Genomic DNA, 21,956 nt, shown 5'->3' on the forward strand with positions numbered 1-21,956 from the left:
GTATGCATGAAACAGCAATTCACCCCCCCTTTAAGCTAACATTATAAACAAACCAAAACATACCATCAGTCTTCTTCAGTCCATAAATTGCTGCTGCGCCTGGAAAGTTACTTATATTAGTATTATCAGGTCATAAACATGCATGATTTCTTGCAATTATATTAGTAACTTGTAAATCTACATGACAAATACATTATGATATGCCTATAAAACTGAAATGTACAACTTTTCTTTACTCATGCTATGTGCCACTAGAGTGCACTAACCACCGATACAGTGCATCCGGAAAGTGTTCACAGCGATTCACTTTTTCCAAATTTTGTTATGTTACAACCTTATTCCGAAATGGATTAAATTCTTTATTTTCCTCAAAATTCTACAAACAATACCTCATAATGACAAAGTGAAAGAAGCTCTTTTGAAATCTTTGCAAATATATTAAAAATAAAAAATGAAATAAATCACATGTACCACATAAGTATTCACAGTGTTCTCATAAGTTTAAGTATTTCCTCATAAGTATTTACAGCATTTACTCAATACTTTGTTGACACATACTTATATACATGTGATTTTTTTTTCCCATTTTTATTATGAGGTAATATATTAGGGCGGGACAGTATGATGCTAGAGAGTTTAGATGATCACAGTAGCAGAGTTATGTCACAACTTGCTGCATTACTATAGAATGCATTAAAGCAATTTTTTTTTCGCTGCTAGGGGTCGCTAACCTATTACAATAACAAAGGCCTGGATTGATGACGCAGTAAATGAGTGTGGAATCATGGAACTTGTCGTCATGCCGAAGGATCTAACGTTAATATTGTTTAAGATATCGTTTAAAATATACACAGTTTGGGCAGTATATTTTAAAATATGAATGAATTTGAATTTTTTTTTTTTTTTAATTTAATAGCAGTAATATGGTAAATACAGTCAGTTTTTACTGTACATGGTAATTACAGCTTGATATTGTCGAATTTACTATTTGTTTTACCGTAACTCCAACCACAAATTACAGTAAATTACTGTAAACAGCCACAGCTTACTGTTAGCAGGTTTTTACAGTAACTAGCAACTGTGTTGTAAGGTTCAACAGTGTATGTATGCTAATACACATTATTACTAAAACATGATTTCAAAATTATTTTTTTTCTCCCACCTTGGAGACAATGTGGTGTGTTGAGTTACTCATCAATCTACACAATGGTGATGAGTTAAGAATCTAAATAGGTCAAATATTAATGTGCAGCAAAACAAGGATGTTCCTCCAGATTAATTTTGCCATCAATAAGATTATGACTTAAAATATGTTTTGTCCTGGTCAATTTATATCACACTGCAAACAGCACAAATGCTCATTGTTACAAACTGAGAGTTGTGGTCCTGGATGCTGATTGGTTAATCCAGAGCTCCAGTCATAAAACACATCAGCTACTGTGTATAACTTAATAACCTTTTATCATTTGTACTTACATTTCTAGGATTTTGGACATTTAGGCGGTCACTTAGAAATGTCTAACATTACCCACACAGAGTTTAGTAATATTGAGTTTAGAAATTACAGGAAGCAGTAAAGGATCAAGCATGGTGTCTGCTAGGAGATATTTTAGACATGAATTAAAAATCCTTTCAATGTAGGTGTAATATTTTTATTATGAAGCCTCCAACCTGCCACAGATTGTATTGTTTACACTAAAATATTGTCACGAAAATAAAAATAATATTGTAAAGTGATCATATTATGTTTATTTTGTCAACAGAACCTTAATATTTCAACTTCAGAACAGAATATTGGAACAGAAACAATAATGGACAAGAACACAATATTTGTAAAAGTAATACAACTTTTAAATCTGCAGTTATACTTGTAATCCAGTTTGTTATTGCTGATTTGATCAATGATGGTCAGCTATTTTTAATGAAGGTCAATCATGCAGAAACATTTTTAATATAAACAGAAATGAATCACAAATTTACCAACCTCTGATAATCTTATAATGGCACACAAATCACAGTTTGCAGAAAAGGTAATAATGCTGATTAAATGTTAAGTGATTATTAAAGATAGAACATGAAATTAAACACTATTTATTGTTAAATTAACTATATGCAGATCAGTTTAGTCTGTATTTAGATTGTCATTAATTGTGTTTAGTCACAGTGTTAAATTTAGTCATGTTATCGGCTGGATCCTGGATCATGTTACACCGGAAGCCCAATGATCGCACGAATCTCTTCCACCAGTTTTGCTTTATTGTTTGTGATGTTTTTTCCAGCGACCTCTATAAGATCAGTGATCATCTCAGCGCTGTAAGCACCTTGAAACGTGCCATATTTGTTCCTCCAGGCCTCAATATCTTCTGAAGAAACAGTGACACACTTAAATCAGAACACAGTGGATATTTCTGTTTTATTCAGGATATTGTAAGATCATAACTTGCCTCCACAGTTGATCACATTAAAGAGAGGGATGTGAATCACGGTTGGAACGTTTTGGCCTTTGAACACATAGAAGTCCTTCGGTTTCTCTGAGTCTCCATTGGGAATGATGACCTCAGGGAAAGGGATGTTTCGTTCCCTGCACATCTTGGCAGCGTCCTTCACTGTCTGCAGTGGAAAAGCATTGCAGCATCACTTTATTAAAAGTGGAAGTACTTCCAGGGGTTCATGTGTCAGCCGAGAAACTGACACTCAGGTGAATGGTAATGCTAACAGATAGCTCTCCATAAGATTTTCTTTGAATATACCATGTAAAGATGGTTAAATTAAAACATGTTTAAATGTTGTTGTTTTTTATTATTAAAATGATACACAGCATTTCAGTATCTGTCTGTGTGTTTTTTGTGTGTTTTTTAAATTATTTTTATTCTGTACATTTAAGTTTAGTGTGACCTGGTGGTCACTGTGTCATGAAGAAAAAAGCAGCAAGATTCTTAAAAGAAAAGAAAAGAAATCTCATTTTGTGAAGTAAGTCATAGGTGTTTGGAACAACATGAGTGTGAGTTATTGATGATTGAATTTACATTTCTAGGGGAACTAATCCTTTAAATGAGGTTATATGACAGTAAGCGTGCATTATTATATTAGAGAGATGTATATATAATACCGTGAAAGGATCACCATCACTGAAATCCAGGGAAATTACGAGGTTAATGTTTCTCTCTTTTCTCAGCACTGAGAAATAGGGTGAGTTGAGCAACAGTCCAGCGTCTATATAGTCTCTCATTTCACTTTCCAGTAGAGGGATGGGCACTGGTTTAGCTGACAGTATTTTAGGGAGAGATCACAGCGAGACATTAGTTTTTTATTATTCACATTGAATTGCCAGTAATCAGTAAGTCTGTTCTCACCTGTCATGTTGTTGAGAAAGTAATATTTCCTGCCCCAAATCCACTGAAAGATGCATCTACAAAAGCTGTAGAAAAAATCTGTACAACAAACACACTGATGAGTCCTTTACTTATAAACATAGCAAAGCACCAAGAAAGAAAATATGCTTTAAAATTAGTGTTTGTGTAAGTGTTCTGTTAATAGTGTTAAAGGTTTATATTTACAAAGTATTTTTGCAGCATTGATCTTTGTAGCCAATCACAGGCATATCTGTTGAGTGTGTGAACACAACAGCCAATCAGAAGTGTTTAAATTAGTCAGAATCCACTCGCCGCCTAAAATGGTGGAGTGTTTGTTCAGAGCGCGTTCTGCACATTCATGAATCCTTTCATTACACAATGTCAATAAGAGCTTCATTGCAGAGCGTAGACAGCTTCGTTGATAATAACGTGAGTTTTCCAGTGCAGCGTTGTGTACCTCACGTTCTAATTGACAGCTTCAGTGATTAAAATGGCAGCGATAATATATTATCTATAATGTATATAGCTAGTATATATGGTTATACTTTATTTTAAGGTGTCATTACAGTGTAATTATATATTTAAGTACTGAGTAATAATAATCAACAGCATGTACTAACTATATGGTTAGGGTAGGATTAGGATTTGGTTGATGGTTAGTTGCATTCATGGGTTAGTATGCAAATGGGTTATATTACATGCATGTAATTATGTATAATTTACTGTTATTACCATGGTAACTACATGTTACATTTATAAGAAGGACACTGTAAAATAAAGTGTTAGCATATACATGTAATGTGTTACTTTGTTACTATGGTCTGTCCTGACAGTGATTATTTTGTATTTAATAAATAAATAGGATGTGTTATCATTTTAATCTGGTTTATTGTCAGTACTTGGCTTGCAGTTCACATGGGTAGGGTACCATTCTCAATCTAATAATATGACAAAGAAAATAAAAATATTAACTAAAAGAGAGTTTAACACACTAAAATGTGTCCTAGCATGAGAAAGTTTGGGCATTAGGTATTAAATTACACTGGTTCAAACTGGAAGCTCAGATATGGCTATATTTAAAATATGAAAATGCTTTGTTCTTTATGCATTAATTTGGCTTGAAGTACATTGTATATATCAGTTCAACCTACCGAACGGCCAGAAACTGAACCGAACACTCAAATTGTTGCATACATCTGTGCTGTAACGCTCCATATACAGTTTTGCAGCTTCTTTATCAGTGAGATCCAGTTTCCCATCTGGAAAAATCAGCTGAGTTATGCCTCCAGCGAGGTCTGTTAAAAAGAGAAGAACATAACTGAGATTTTTTTTTTTTTTTTTTTTGCCAAAACAGTGGATTTCTGTTTGAACAATCAAAATATTCACCGTCACCACAGATCTTGTGCCTTTAGGAAGTAGCACAGGGGTGCTGAGCAGACGCAGTGAAAGTGAACTGTTTTCTGGATTAATCAGCTTCATCTCATGTTTGTTGGCAGAACCCTGAGCTTATTAATGTAATATAGTGTGTGTGCATATAAAAATCAAACTTATTTGCATTTGAACTATCATCAGAAAACTCCTTGAAAGAGATTCTGGAGTCTGAAGAGTGAATTTCCTCAACTCGATGTCTTTTTACACAGTTCTGACCAACTGTCTGCAAGGATTCGAATCAACCCGAATTTTTCATTTATTAAAAATTAAAGTAAATTAACCTCAGTCAGAGGTTTGATATTTTTACAATGCCATATCCATTTTCGTTGTTGCTTTAATTGTTTATTTAAATTTAGCTGGAAAATATTTTAAACACAGATGTGTGAGAGAGCTATATTTGAATTGAAATAGTATTTAATATTTCAAAAAATAAAAGGTATTCTTAATTCACTGTCAATAAATAGCAGGTTCCTGTTGTGACAACTTACCACATATAATGTGATAACTAGCCTATATTTAATTTGACATGAACGCTAGGCTGTGAGGGACATACTGTCCAGTCAATGAATTGTACTGTTGTACACTTTGTGTCAGTCATTCAGCTGACAAAAGTACAAGAGGACAAAAACTAAAGAAAACATGCACTGTGGATATGAGACATTTTATTTGGCATGAATATTAAATATTTTTTTTAGGGAAATGTTCAATACATTTTTTGTTTGTTTGTTTGTTTGTTTGTGTCTCTTCAAAAAAAAAAAAAAAGTGATTTTTTTTTTTTTTTTACTGCACTTTAATAAAAGGTTTACCGGTCAGTGTTGTTCTGATGGATTTATCATAAGCAGAAGGATCTTTGCCATCCAAAACACAGAGATTCATGTCCACAAGGTCCAAGATCACCTGGAAACACTTGTCTATAGATGGGTCTGGATCTTCTGAAGAAAACATTGAACAAACATTAACACACTTTTTTTTTTTTTTTTTTTATCAAATATTGTACTACATAACTGATTAAAAACTAAAATCAATAATAAATTATTTACCTTTCCCCATTTCCTCAAGAATATTTTTTTTCTTTTCAAATAAATCTGAAAAACAAAAATACTTTTTTTACTTTGAGGATATTTTGACAAACAGTTTGCTTTGTACATTGTTTAACAACAAAGTTAAAATTGGGTAAAGATTAAACTTGTTTAAACATTTACAATATGTTTTCCAGTCATGCATTATCCTTAAGGTCACGCATGTCCTTTAAAAGAGCACATGCAGTTTTCTAACTTTGACTTCTCAGGTAATGTCAATGGTAAGACCCGTTTCAGATGTGGTCAAAATTTCAACAACAGTGATTGCATGTAAATATATTTAAATTGTTTGATCAAAATTATTGCTAGGGACAACTCAGTAGTCGCTGGATATTGTGTTCCTAATACAGTAAATTATATGCCCTTGATGAATTGACTGGCAGTTTTAGGCAGAAGTGAATCTTGAGAACAAATGCAACTGTACCTTTTATCTTTTGCCAGATGAATTTCAGAATCTCCTCTCCATCAGCTAAAGCGCTGCCACACAGAGCTGCAGAAAGATAAGATTTAAGATAAATGGGACAAAAAGCCTAACATCTTTATATATATATATATATTAGTTCAACATACAGTTTTCAGATATATAAGGTAAGGTGGAGTAATCACATTTCAACACATTTATTGAGTTATTCTGCTTGACTTTTTATCTGTGACATTTAATCAAATTTTGAGGTTTGATGATCAATTGTTTCTGTTATTGGATATTACTGATCTGTAAAATGATTTTATGTTGGACATTAAAGGTTTTCATATCAGTTTTTAATCTGGGACACATAACACATTTAAGCCACGTTCACATCACGTCTCGAGTACAAGCTCTATTGTAAGAGCCATAAGTGAGGCCTATGTTTCTTTATAGATGTGGAATAAATAATTGTGTGAATTAAGTAATTGGTAAATAATTATGAGTAAATCATTTTATATGTGTAATATAATATTTTGTATTGACGCTGATTTCATTTCCGGCAATGATTGTTAGTTTTGTGTGATGCAATATTGGAGGGATACCGTTTTTTGACCGTGTAACATTTTTCCAGTTAATTTTGTTATTAAACTTTACTTAAAAGAAAAGTTACTGGACTACGGGATGTTATTCGAGTTAAAATCACGCTCACCCAAGAAGAAGAAGCAACAAAGATGAACATTTAGAAGGATTGCTATCACAAGTATTAACTATGAGTCGTCTTTCTGTCATCCTCTGACATTACATTCACAGTGGATGTGTGTTCTTCTGTCAGGCACTATCAAACCCCATAACCATAATGGCATATTACTTAAAGGGGTGGTTGATTATGATTTCACTTTTTTAAAGGGGGGGTGAAATGCTCATTTTCACTCAATCTCCTGTTAATCTTGAGTACCTATAGAATAGTATTGCATCCTTCATATCTCCAAAAAGTCTTTAGTTTTATTATATTTATAAAAGAAAGATAGGCTGTACCGAGTCTTTCCGGAAAAAAAACAAGCGGCTGGAGGCGGGCCGTGTGGGCGAAGCTAAAGCTGTGCTAACGCGCCGAGCTAACAACACACAGAGACATTTGAAGCAGTTTTACTCACTGCCCGGTTTCAACCACGACCGCGAACTTTTATCATTGTGACTGCTCGATCCTTAAGCATTAGACGATCTGCAAATCCGTCGATCTGGGCTTTGTTTATAAAACAATCATCGTCGAAATGCAGGGAACAAACAGTCTTACACAACTCCGTTGATGCTCAGGAAAAACAAACTCCATCCACTGGTCCCTTAGCGCTGGGTTCTTTGGGAATCTGTGCATGGTTGTCTTGCCCTGGCAACCAAAAACACACTTCTTTGGTGACATTGACTTCCCAAAAGCCGAGCATAGCGCTTTGATGGCGTACTGCTTTCGCTCTCTTGCTCTGGTCTATGAGTGCGCGCGCTCCCGCGCTCTTCCGGGAGAAGTGCCCTTAGGACCCATATAAGGAAATTCCGCCCCAACTGACGTCACGCAGACCCATACTCGAAAAAAACTTTCCGAAACTTGTGACAAACCGGAAGGACAATTTTTGGCACAGAAATACTCCTTCAAACGTACAATTTAATTTTTGAAACTTTGTCCATGTTTAGCATGGGAATCCAACTCTTTAACAGTGTAAAAAACTCAGTATGCATGAAATAGTTTTTCACCTCCCCTTTAACTTTAGTTAGTGTGTAATGTTGCTGTTTGAGCATAAACCACATCTGCAAAGTTACAACGCTCAAAGTTGAAAACAAAGGGAAATGCTTTTGCTTTGCTTTTTAAGGACTACAACAAACGGCTGGTATGACTACACAACAATTCTTCAGGGTTAGTGACATCACCAACCTTAGAATTTACATAAACCCCACCCCCAGGAACACGATTTATAGATTATCATGACAGAATATGCTAATCAATGACTAGAAGATAACTACATATAAGCTACATAAATTCATCAACTAACCATTCAGAAATGTTGTCTACATGTTGTCACTTCTTCTTGAGTCTCTCCATTTTTGTCTGACTAAAAGTTTTAGAAATTTTCAGGACACAAGCAGTTGAAGCTCCGCCCCCTGTGCCGGGAGCAGCAGCTCATTTGCATTTAAAGGAACAGACACAAAACGGTGCATTTTTGATCACCCTCAAAAAGCGACAATTTAAACATGCTATATAAAAATATCTGTGGGGTATTTTGAGCTAAAACGTCACATACACACTCTGGGGACATCAGAGGCTTATTTTACATCTTGTGAAAAGGGCATTATACCACCCCTTTAATAGTAATTAATATTACTTACAGTTTTTCTCAATTGACCCTTCGCTAAGCCCCGCCCTCCTTAGTTACTGTTGCTACGCCTGTCAAGCTTTTGCGCCTGGCACGTCTATTACAGTATGTATGCACCGGTTTCAGACATTCCCAAGGAGATAATTAGTCATTTTTGGCGAACAGGTGAAATATCTGAGAGAGCAAGACAAAAGGGACTGCAGTATGCATTCGAGGGATATATCCACGACATAATATGCAACCGATTAGAGAATAATTTCATCAAAATTGAAGCTATAAAGTCTATAACGTTAGGTCCCAGCGCAAGCAGCAGCCGCCTCGTACGCTGACCATTCAAATGGGAAACACACAAATTGTTCGTGCACAGCAGGGTGAGTGAAATTTGAAAATCTAATAGGCCTATTTATAAATCAAACAGCTTATCCATAAGTATTGTGGAATAAACACAAGACATTAGCCTGACCACTTTGCAATGATAACATTCTCCCGCTTATATTTTTAGTGCGCCAGGCTAACGTTACTGCTCACACGTCGTGGGTCACATAAGTGACTACTGTTATGAACTGATTAAGTTTGCATACCAACCTTTTCCTTGGAGATCTCCGGCAAGCCCCCTGATGTTCCCTTCTTTTACTAACTACCTTTTACTTTACTAGAACTAACACCAGGAGAGTCCCGATCGGATTGGGGTACTATTTAGGGCGGCCGTCGATTAACAAAATGCTGAAATATATTTTTAAGTAACGTAAGTTATGTCAGTGAGCCTCCGTCTTGCCTTTAATCACACTGCTTGATCCACGAGCTGGACAATAACTTTATTCTAGAGCTGCTATAAAGCCAAAACACTTTACTTTTAATTTCCTATTATCAATGTAAAGCTGCTTTGGAACAATCTACATTGTTAAAAGGGCTATATAAATGAAGATGACGCCGGGCATTTCTCCCCTTGGGTTTTAGGTTTCGGGAAGGGAACAAAATCCACCATCCCGTCCAAAATTTTAGGATACCGGGCAGGGCCGTATTAAGACAGTGTGGTGCCCCTGGGCACTATACCTCAAAGCCTTAAGCTCTACTTACTCCAGAGGCTCAAATGGAGCTCTCTGCCGACTAGAAAAGACCACAGAGAGGTCCCAGGAGGTGACGAGGCACGGCTTGGGAGGATTTAAACTACTGGTGCCTCTCAGAAACCTAATGACCAGCAACCTACAATCAACTGCATCTTGATGTGCTGCGATGGCGGCAACATACACTTTCAAGGTGGAGGGGGACAGTCTCTGCTCTCACCTCTCTTGCAAGAAGGAAAGCACAGAGCTTATCTGGCATTTCTGTTGGTCTTCCTGAAGGGAAAACACCACTCAGTAAACAGACTCCAATTCAAAGCATAAGCTCACCTAGTAGAGGGAGCTCTGGCTTAAGTGATAGTGTCTACCACCGCCAGTCACTCAAGTCCTCCATGTCTCAGTCAGGGAATTAAAAAGCAGGCAGTAGTAGGACTCTTGGAAGGCAAACAGGTCTACTTGTGCAGCCCCGAATCGACTCCAGATCCCCTGGCCCACCTGGGGATGCATTTTCCATTCTTCCAGAAGCATGATCTGTCGTGAGGGCTCGTTGGCCACGTAATTGAGCTCGCCTGGAATGTGAATGGCCTGAGTCGCTGCTGACTCCAGAGAAGGAGATGGTGAGCAAGTTGTGACATGTGACGTGAGTGTACCCTGCCTTGGCGTTTCATGTATGCAACCGTCGCGGAGTTGTCCGTACGGACCAACACATGCTTGCCCTGAAACAATGGTTGAAACCGGCGTAGGGCACGAGCACCACTGCCAGCAACTGGCAATTTGTATGCCACTGCATTCGAGGTCCCATCCAGGAGCCTGAAGCTGCATGTCCATTGCACACAGCGCCACAGGCCGTTCTGGAGGCATCTGTTGTAACAACGACATGACTGGACACTTGTTCAAAGGGCAGTCCAGCCTGTAGAAAGGAAAGGTCTGACCAAGGGCTGAATGAGGGCAAAGGGGCAGTGACTTGGGCCCCCTGATAATATATTGGACACGATAAATTCCTCTTCAAATACTCAATGTGTTGTTGAAATTGAGGTCTAAATTATTTTTTTGATATTTCTAGTCATAATGTTACTGTTTACATTTCAGTTTTGACATGGAAATGAATAACTGCTACAGACCCAATCACCGGATCAATACATTACAGAAACTATCGATCTATTCGTTTGTTACCTTGTAGGTACAGCATGTCAATTTCAGGCTGCTTCTTGATCATAGAGCCTTTATCAAACTGACTGCCAAAGTTGGAGACTCCCACAAACGCTCCAGTGAGGGAAAAACCTGCTTCGTGTGGAGTGATCTCGAACCAGGGGTCTGCAGACAGAAACACATCCATATAACAGCCGGAATGAACAAATTAACTCTCTGTCTCTTTCTCTCACACAAACACACCTCCTTCCTTTTTCTGTTTGAATTGCTTGTCGATCATTGTGTAGATGGGAAACGGGTCTTTACTCTGCTGGTTCCACTGCTCTGAGAGTGTGTGTTCATCGATCTATAGAGAACGCAGTTTTGCATGTTATTGTAGTGGAGACCAGGGACAGTTAGAAAAACTTCTTCAATCACAAGCAAGTTCAAGTGATAAAAATTACTTTAATTATCTTTATTAAAGAAAAGCGACCTAACTAGTGCACAATCTGAAATGTATTTACTACTTATGTTATTTTACATATTTATTTGAAATCACAAAATTTTGTTTATTTCCAGGTTAAAATTAGATTATGAATCCAATATTTTTCTTTTACCAGAGGATGGCAGGTAGATTTGTAGTACTTTGTAATCTGATAAATTTTGCAATATTTATACTATTGATTAAATATTTATATTATTACCTATTAAAATTATTTAACACATAGAACTTGTTAAACCTAAATGTGACCTTCTCATAAATCACGTAAGTCATGAAAGCTGTGTTATGAATAGTTACAGACCTCTTTCACAAATGTCGTGACGACCATCGCTGCCCAGAAGTCAGTCAAGCTGAAGATGTCTTTCCCATAGTAATATTTCTTCAGTTTGGCAAATGCATCTCCCCAGCTGACGGCAGGACCGCTGAGTCTCTGGATGATCTTGTCTTTCACAACCTCTAGTTTGGTGGACCAGTCTGGTTCCTGATATAAGGAGGCCATGCACCTTCAGAGGAAAAACATACTGCTGTCATTTATGCCATTCAACTAATCTGTGTGTGTGTGTGTGTGTGTGTGTGTGTGTGTGTGTGTGTGTGTGTGTGTGTGTGTGTGTGTGTGTGTGTGTGTGTGTGTGTGTGTGTGTGTGTGTGTTCTTTCTCAGGGTTTATACCAGGTAGATCCAGAGACTCCGCTCAGATAAAGGATGGAGTCCAGAAGTCCCACATTATCGAGTTGAACCAGGGATCCCAGCAAACCCACCATGGCTCTTTCTCCTCCTCCAGAACCCACTAATGCAATGTTTCGCACTTCATCCTGAAACACACACGGTTTAATTTTGCAAACATTTGATATTCAGCAGCTACAAAAACATTTTTTAGGTTATTTCAAGGGTATAGTCAGACTCCGAGGTCGCATGAACCAATTTTTTTTTAGCAGTGATGGAAAAATCTGAACGGCATCAATCATTTTTACAGGTTACACTGAGGGATATCTATATTCGCCTATTGTAACATGTAACTGTAATTCCCATGAGTCCCATGTCCAGTTGCTGGCGAGTGTGTTCCAGTGCGGCAGCAGAGTGCAAGTTCGGTCTCCAGATTAAAATGAAAACTGACACGAGAAATCACCCACTATACCTTCAAATAGGGAATTATTTAAGGGGACAGCCATTTTTAGTTCTGTCACGGAACACAAACGGGAAACGGTAAGATCCATTAGCAGTATATTTCTGTCAGGTCCATTAAGTCAAGAACACACAGACAATAAAAATAATTTAAGAATTTTTATTGAATAGATTTCAAACAAGTTGATGTTCCTGTATTGAAATTTGGCGGTATGGCTCTGTTCAGGGAGTCCTCTGACCTTTCATGAGCACCATGAAATAGCAAAGAGTCAGAGGACAGCAGCAGCATAGGGAACGCTCACAGTTTAGGACTGTGAGAGCTAAATATCCCCCTGTGAACAGAGCAGGCAACATGACATAAGCAAATGCCACGTTATGCATAAGGAGGAGCTGGGGAGGCGGCGGGCAGCAGAAGCGAGCAGCAAGCATGTATGAGCAAACTGAATGTGCTTTAAATAGGGCGCCTTGTTTGAGCTTTGGCCATTGAGCAGCTAGGGGAGTTAACCAGCTAATGCAACTCAGCTGGAGCAAATCAGCTGACAGGACAGTGTTGTTAGCAAATAGCATTAGCAGCATCTTGACCACCTGGCCTGTCAGAACTGACGCTGACGCTCAATTTATTGTTAGGGCAATCCAATTCGTAGTCATCCATGCAGGGGTCAAAATCCATAATAGCAGTCGCATATTAATAGCATAATCAACAAAACAAGAACAGGCTAGGAAACACAGAAGTGTAGTGACGAATAACAACAACTCTGTGACAAACACTAAACAGGCAGGGTATATATATAACACAGAACTAACAATGATAATGGGGAACAGCTGAGTGCAATGATGATGGGGAAAAGCTGAGTGCAATGAAACAGTGATGGGTACAGACAAGGATTGTGGGGAATGCAGTTCATAATGTGGATGACACCATGAGGAAGACACAAACCAGACACTGTGACATAACCCCCCCCCCCTCTACAGAGTGGCTACCAGAAGCTCCAAGACATAACAAAAAACAAAACCCAACAAGAGTCCAGGAGGGAGGTGGAACGGTGGAGGATCAGGGGGAGAGGGGGAGGGATGGAGGGCCAGGACCATGGAGGGGAACATAAACAGGGGTTGATGGCTTAGCCGGCGGCCAGGGCGAAGCAGACGACTAATCGGGAGGCCAGGGCAAAGCAGACGATCCATCGGGCGGCCAGGGCGGAGACCTTCCCTCAGGCGGCCAGGGCGGAGCAGACAGTCCATCGGGTGGCAAGGGCGGAGACTTTCCCTCAGGCAGCCAGGGCAGAGCAGACAGTCCATCGGGCGGCCAGGGCGGAGACAACCCTTCAGGCGGCCATGGGCAGAGCTGACAGTCCATCGGGCGGCCAGGCCAGAGACGACCCCTCGGGCGGCCAGGGTGGAGCAGACGATCTATCGGGCGGCCAGGTCAGAGACTTTCTCTCAGGCGGCCAGGGCGGAGCAGACAGTCCATCAGGTGGCCAGGGTGGAGACCTTCCCTCAGGCGGCCAGGGCGGAGCAAACAGTCCATCGGGCGGCCAGGGCGGAGACAACCCTTCAGGCGGCCATGGCGAAGACGACCCTTCGGGCGGCCATGGAACAGGAACAGGCACCCGCTCAGGAACAGGCACCGGCTCAGGAACAGACACAGACACCGGCTCAGGAACAGGAACGGACACCTGCTCAGAAACAGACACTGGCTCAGAAACAAACATCGGCTCAGGAACAGGTTTAGGAACAGACACAGGCTCAACGGCGGCCATCTTGTCCGGGGACACAGGCTCAGCGGCGGCCATCTTGTCCGGAGACACAGGCTCAGCAGACGTGACCTGAACAGTCTCTGGATCGGCTGACGTGACCTGAACAGTCTCTGGATCGGCTGACGTGACCTGAACAGTCTCTGGATCGGCAGACGGGACCTAAACAGTCTCTGGATCAGCTGACGTGACCTGAACAGTCTCTGGATCGGCAGACGTGACCTGAACAGTCTCTGGATCGGCAGACGGGACCTAAACAGTCTCTGGATCGGCAGACGGGACCTGAACATTCTCTGGATCGGCAGACGGGACCTGAACAGTCTCTGGATCGGCTGACGTGACCTGAACAGTCTCTGGATCGGCAGACGGGACCTAAACAGTCTCTGGATCGGCAGACGGGACCTGAACATTCTCTGGATCGGCAGACGGGACCTGAACAGTCTCTGGATCGGCAGACGTGACCTGAACAGTCTCTGGATCGGCAGACGCGACCTGAACAGTCTCTGGATCGGCAGACGTGACCTGAACAGTCTCTGGATCGGCAGACGCGACCTGAACAGTCTCTGGATCGGCAGACGCGACCTGAACAGTCTCTGGATCGGCAGACGATCTCCTCCAAGCATGCAGTACTGCTACTGCATAAAAGAGGAAGACAGCCCTCTTTGCCGTGACAGGACTGATGGTGGGTAGCTCCGGGCCGATCTCTGGGATGACAGCGGGCTGCACGGGGACAACCTCTGGGACGACAGCGGGCTGCACGGGGACGGCCTCCGGGACGGCAGCAGGCTGTTCGGGCACGGCCTCCAGGTCTTTGGGGAAGCCGGAGGTCTTCCTCCTCCTCTGCCGTTTCAGATGGCGATGTGCAGGCTCTGGGCTGGATGGGACCAGCGGCGAAGGGAACTCTGGGCTGTTGACCGCCATGGCCTCCTCAGTCTGGTGGGCCCATAATGCCAGGCATTGGAAAATGTTCATGCGGGGAGGGACCTCTTCCACTGGCGAGTTCCCCCTCTGCTGCCTCCTCTCTGTCCTCGCGGTTGGGGAAGAGCCACGAAAATCCATACCGCTGGATCTATGTTTAGACGGAGTCGTTCTGTCACGGAACACATACGGGAAATGGTAAGATCCATTAGCAGTATATTAATTGTTAAGGAAATCCATAATAGCAGTCCAATAACAAACAAACAAGAAACAAAACAAGAAACAAAACAAGAACAGACTAGGAAACACAGACCAGAAGTGTAGTGATGAATAACAATGACTCCGTGACAAACACTAAACAGGCAGGGTATATATAACATTTACATTTACATTTATTCATTTAGCTGACGCTTTTATCCAAAGCGACTTACAATTGCTATATATATGTCAGAGGTTGCACGCCTCTGGAGCAACTAGGGGTTAAGTGTCTTGCTCAGGGACACATTGGTGTCTCACAGTGGATTCGAACCCGGGTCTCTCACACCAAAGGCATGTGTCTTATCCACCACGCCACACCACCCCACGCCACGCCATAACACAGAACTAACAATGATAATGGGGAACAGCTGAGTGCAATGAAACAGTGATGGGTACAGACAAGGATTGTGGGGAATGCAGTTCATAATGTGGATGACACTGTGAGGAAGAGGACCTCTAGTGGACACCCAGGGAACACAAACCAGACACTGTGACAAGTGGTGTCCGAAACCACAGTGGACGTTATTGAGTGCACTCATTCAATCCCACAATGCACTGCAATAACAAGTGTACAACTGATGTAGGCCTACACTCAACGGCTGTCCGAATTCGCTCACTCGTTTTGATTCACTCCTTTAAGTGAACTGACTAACGTTGGGAATAGTGATTGAGGGTTTAGGGGGCGATTTCGGATTCAACCAAAAAGTCTGTCCAAGCCAATGTGTTTGATTACACAGTTTGTTCATTCAAGCATGCATTAAATATTAAAGAACAGAAAACAAAGATTATGTAATATTGTGCATTATATATTTTGCAAAACGCTCCTCTCTAGAGTTCTTTTTTCTTGCAGATTATCAAGTTTAAGTTTACGAAGGGCTTTTCTGAGGTATGATGTTAGGCTACTTGACATTGTTTTCAACACTGATTAAGTGATTACACGAGACATGATACATATTTTGGTAATTTGTAGGCTACTGTATCTTTAAACATAATTTCTGATGTTCTTTCATGTTTATTTATTTCTGTAATGTAGTAAAGAGGAAGGGATAATCAGATTCACTCACAATCCACGACAACAAGTGCCTCGTTCAACATTATTTTCATAATATAAATAAATGCATAGCCTAGCCTATATGCTTGTCTTGTAAGTTTGTGAATAAAAATGTGACGAAAAAAGAAGCTATTAAATGTCTTATTATCATTAAAATATGAATTGACCATCCTGTCCATCAAAATAACTGAGAGTGCAAAAGTCTAACGTGACCTCAGAGTCAGACAGATATATAAAGTATAAGATGTTTTACCACACTGCAGCGTATGCCGAGTTTCTGCAGGCCTTGTTGAACAGTGTTTCTCCTTCTGACTCTAAACATCTCCTCATTCTTATTCAGAGAGTGTTCGATTCTCACCTCACTGTTGCGGCGATCACACAGACAGACCATGAACATCATCATCACACACTGCTATTTAATATATTTGTATGTGTAACACATATATTTTTGATTTTAATAAAATTTGTTATAATGTTCATTTTGAACAGTTATTCTCAGAATGATCCATTTTGTTATACACTTTAAATATGTAAGTAATGTAACAGTATATGTAATAAAGTGCACTGCTTCATCATTGCAGGAATCAGAGCTGGATTACATACCTTTCCTGGAGTTTGGATGAACTCAGCTATAAAACAGTAGAGTTGATATTACTTTTGAAAGTCTTTTGAAAACCACCAGGGGTCCTGAATCCCACACAAATGTATGTGTACAGTGTATCTAAAAAAAATAGTAGTTTTTTTTTTTTTTTTTTTTAAACAGCAAATTGGTACATACATTATTTGTTATTCTTTATCAGATTTTCACACCACAACATCGTTATCATAGCCAAAAGAATACACGGTAAATATATGTCGTGATATATCTTTACAAACCTTTAAAAAATGTTATCAGTCAAACTCATCTTTACTTTGTTTATTTTGTGTTTTGCTTTCTTACACGCAGACACAGAACGCACATGCTAATTTGAAGTCGGCTGTAGTCTGTGCTGTGTTCGAGTGCAGCCTTTTGTTCCAGATGCAGCCGACGCGAGGCGACAACTCAGTTGTTTTTTGTCGCTACTAATTCTTTGACCTTCATATTCTGAGGGCTTCTGCTTACCTGAATATAGTATGCATCACCAATAAGGTCTATCCTATACTATAGTAGTATTTCTTTATAATGGAACCCTAACCCTTTCTTAGGGAAACGCATAGCGTTAAACTTTTCGTTCATCTGCTGTAGCCTGTAGTATAGCCTACTGTACATAGCGAGGCTACGGTGAATGCGCTGTGTGCGCGCCTTTTGTTTGTTCTTTGTTTTGAGTTTTCCAATAAAACGTACGAGTCCCAGTCACGCCGACCCTGTCTTCTTCCTTCCAACAATTGAACCTCTCCACAATCACTGTATTAGTCCATTAAGCTACTTTAAGCGTTTTATATGTCTGGACGGCAGGGGAATCCTGGAGTATGGGAAACCTATACTGCAACACAGCACTGTGATATAAAGTTAAGGAAACTCAACAACTGAGTTATATAACTATATATACAGTGCTAAGTTTAGACACCCATGCTAAAGTTGTCTAAAAAGAGGAATAAAAAATCTTCTTTTGGAAATTGAACTTAATGCCTTAATTAAAAAACTTTGGAAAAATCCAACCTTTAAGGACACCAATTTTCTTTGTGAATGAATAATGTATCGTAAATAAATAAAGTTTCTTCCTTAAAATACAGGGTGCATAAGTTTGGACACCCCTATGTTAAATTCCCATAGAGGCAGACAGATTTTTATTTTTAAAGGCCAGTTACTTCATGGATCCAGGATACTATGCATCCTGATAAAGTTATCAGATACCTAGAGACTGGCATGGTTTTATTTCAGTTAGCCTAATAGCTAGTTTGATTTGCATTGAGAGATGATCTTATGGAAAGTACTCCATGCCAATCTCTAGGTATGGTGAAGGCTATGTGATGATGTGGGGCTATTTTAATTCCAGAGGCCAAGGGAACTTTATCAGGATGCATAGTATCCTGGATCCATGAAGTAACTGGCCTTTAAAAATAAAAATCTGCCTGCCTCTATGGGAATTTAACATAGGGGTGTCCAAACTTATGCACCCTGTATTTTAAGGAAGAACATTTATTTATTTACGATACATTATTCATTCAAAAAGAAAATTGGTGTCCTTAAAGGTTTGATTTTTCCTAATTTTTTTAATTAAGGCATTAAGTTCAATTTCCAAAAGATGATTTTTTATTCCTCTTTTTAGTCAACTTTAGCATGGGTGCCTAAACTTATGCATAGCACTGTATAAATATCTTCTTCAGATGTAATGTCTGTAAATCAGCATCAGGGGAATAACGTTATAATTTCGTTTGCGGTAGAGAAAGCTGCTTAGATGTACACAGGGAAAGTAACTGTGAAGACTTATAACACAGCTTTTGTGTCTTTATCAGCTTTTCAGCATATATTCTGGCCCTGATAATCATCACACATCACACATACACTGTGAATTAATGACACTCTCTAACTGTTGCTCTGGTCTTCATCCTGCTGGTGAGCCAACTAAAAGATGGAGATTATGCATCTGGACACTACTGATATTCCTGCAGGTCCCAGATGTGCAATGTTGAATTTGCTGTCAATTTTGAACCACTGAATTTGTGGAAGCGAATTTGTATAGCGAAATAAAATTGACAGAAAAGTGTCTGTTGAATATTATAGGATTTAGGCTATTTTTAAACAGACTGACTATTTTAAAAAATTGAAATCTTAAAGGTGAATGTTACGGTGGCCGAGATAGCTTGACGCGCAGCAACTGAAGAAAACACATGCAAATAGAAAAAACACCCACAAATTAAGAAAACATCTTCATCAGTTTCACAAAACATGTGTGCTCCAAATACTCACAACACAACCAAATACAGAATGTGGATCATTGAATTTCTAATAATGAAAATGTGTGTGGAATGTTTTGACAGCATAAATATTCTACCATATTGAATTTCAGCCATATAAGCCCTAAAAATACAATTATATGCTAGCACAGTTAATGCAACGCATTTTTTTCTCCAGTTAGTGCAATCCAACAAGCTTTTTTGTTTTAAATACATTTTTCACATGTGGAAGTTTGGACTCTTTTTTATGTTAATAACTTTTGAACCGTAAAGGCTTGAACACAAAATTCTAAACATTTACCTCTGATTCTTTGGCTCAAGATGATTCGATTGCACCCTATAATTTAATTTTCAAAAAATGAAAATATTTATCTATCTATCTATCTATCTATCTATCTGACTCCTAGGACTCACTCTGCATGTCCCTGCTCAGGAAGGGTTTACACTATCTATAAAAATAAACTTATTTTCAGACAGACAGAGCTGTTCAGTTGTGATTTCACTTATACCAGTTGTGGTCTTAAATAGAGTCAGATAAACACATTTTATAAAATATTTGTTTTGTTTATGTTCTGATTATAAGTTCAAAATTGCAGCAGTACGTTTCAGACGTACAATTATTTATAGAATATTTAAGCAACATTGCACAGACTTGTGTTAGTGCAGATCATTGTTATGTTATTTAGTCTATAATTACTGAAAAAGGCTGCATTGATTCATTAAATCTACTGCTGTCACATTATAATTATAATTTATATAGCACTTTTAACAATATAGATTGTTTCACCATAAAGCTTTAAATGATATACTTACTATTCTTGTATTGTCTTGTAAATCTTGTAACATCGTGATTTCTTCAGCAACACAGCAGCCGTCTTCTTTCTGACAAGACTCTGAAACTAAACTGCGTCATTATGGGTGGAGATGGTTCCCATAAATGTATAAATACACACAAACACACACAAAACAGGGGCGTAGTTTTGGTTTGAACATAGAGAGGGTTGGTGTGTGAACCATTAAGCGGGTTTCCGGGGCATGCTCCATCATGAGATTTATTTATCTATTTATTTGTTTATTTTTGGGAAATGGTGTTTTGTAGTATAATCTTGCGTTGATAACATAACTGCAATAAAGTAATAGCCTAGTTAACAAATACTTGTTTACATAGGATATGATGTATTTATTTTATTTAAGCACCTAAAAACTTTTTGACAGAACTTTCTAAATCAAAGTGCCATGATAGGTCAAACTAACTTAGTTTTGGTTATTTGGGGGGTTAAGCCCCCTCGATTTAAAGAGAGTCAGCATTGAAATGGGCCCTGACGCTGACTGATTACATATGCAAGAAGTGTCTGCTTTGCTCAGTGTGGAGTGTCAAAAATGTAAAAAACTATTAAAGTATTATATAACAGTGGAAAAGATTCAGGAAACTCCAAGGCACTCCCTTTAGAAAGGATAAAAAGCCTTATTGTTATGGCTTGGTCATTTTAAACCTTTAAAACACTCGCCTTCGTCAGGGAGTTTCCATAAGAGACTTTCTTATAAGCTTTCAAACCACCAATCAGAAACCTCCATTTGGCAGAAGTAGGTTCAGAGTTGTAGGATTATAGAAAGACCACTAGATGTCCTCTTTGGTCCTTACTTATTATTATATAACAGTGTTTGGCTATGGTCATTACAAGTTCTTTTGATAATAAAGTAACTTTATGAACTATTTAATTCACATACTGTATACACAAAATAGTCTGCCAATAACAAAAACTAAATCCATAGAATATGATCCCATGTTTGTAACCTTAAGAAGGTTCATAGAACCTTTTACCTAGTGATGTAACATTTAAAGCGAGGCGTCGGAGGTTCAGTAAGCATAAGTATCCTCATTTCTACCAGCTGGCACTGGCATTTTTATGTCCCCCTGCATCCTCTTTTCCTTGTGAAAGGATCTTTTCCAAAGTTGGAGAGATTTTATCCAAGAAGAGGAATCGTCTAAACCCCAACACACTTGAACTAATTCTGTTTCTCAGTAAAATCTATTGTAATCCTTCCTTCACACACCCCAAACTGCAGTGTTGCAGTTTGCTCTATATTTTCTCAGTCCCATAAGCACAACATTGCACTAAAATTAGTAACAGTTCACTGCACAAAAAACCCCAGAAACAATTTTTACCACCCCAGACTATTCTGTTGCAGTTTACTTTATTACACTCCCTCCACCATAAGCACTGCACTAAACACAGTCTCACTTTTGTTACTTATTATTATATACAAGTACTTTACAAGTACTTGCATAATAAATACATACTAGTACCAATTTAATAGGCACTATAATCTAATGAATAAATACTAGTAACTAATGAAGAAGCACTAATACGTAATAGTACCAATTATGCACTATAATCTAATGAATAAATACTAGTAACTAATGAAGAAGCACTATAATAAATAAGTACTGGTACCAATGTAATAGGCAGAAGTACCTACAGAATAAGCACTAGTAGTTAATGAATAAGTACTAGTACTTAGTGGAATAGATACTAGTATCTAAAAAATAATTACTAGTAGCATGACATAGAGACTAGTAGGTTTAAAGGATTACATTTTAAAACGGCTTGCCATACACTTAAGTAACCCTGAGCGTTCCTCAGAATGATGTTAATGTTTTT

At 38.9% G+C, this 21,956-nt stretch overlaps 1 protein-coding gene across 3 annotated transcripts; it reads right to left on the reverse strand.

The window, feature by feature from the left end:
- Positions 1-1,633: 1,633 nt before the first annotated feature.
- LOC308690709 (cytosolic phospholipase A2 gamma-like) lies at positions 1,634-20,264 on the reverse strand. Of its 3 annotated transcripts, none has more exons than XM_081365364.1 (15): positions 20,107-20,264; positions 17,020-17,137; positions 16,670-16,778; positions 11,986-12,128; positions 11,619-11,820; positions 11,080-11,182; positions 10,861-11,001; positions 6,288-6,353; positions 5,825-5,869; positions 5,591-5,716; positions 4,505-4,648; positions 3,354-3,431; positions 3,110-3,264; positions 2,445-2,610; positions 1,634-2,363 (listed from the first exon to the last, which is right to left on the reverse strand). In XM_081365364.1, the coding sequence occupies exons 3-15, from the start codon at positions 16,736-16,738 to the stop codon at positions 2,206-2,208; spliced, it is 1,596 nt and encodes a 531-aa protein (XP_081221490.1). In that variant the 5' UTR covers positions 16,739-16,778; positions 17,020-17,137; positions 20,107-20,264; the 3' UTR covers positions 1,634-2,205. The 3 variants fall into 3 exon arrangements, with proteins under 3 accessions (XP_081221490.1, XP_081221488.1, XP_081221489.1); XM_081365362.1 differs by having other exon boundaries at positions 17,020-17,045; positions 20,107-20,209; XM_081365363.1 differs by having other exon boundaries at positions 1,638-2,363; positions 5,591-5,713; positions 17,020-17,045; positions 20,107-20,202.
- Between the last annotated feature and the right edge of the window lie 1,692 nt (positions 20,265-21,956).

Source organism: Scardinius erythrophthalmus, assembly GCF_964197995.2.
Source record: "Scardinius erythrophthalmus genome assembly, chromosome: 5".
NCBI lineage: Eukaryota > Metazoa > Chordata > Actinopteri > Cypriniformes > Leuciscidae > Scardinius > Scardinius erythrophthalmus.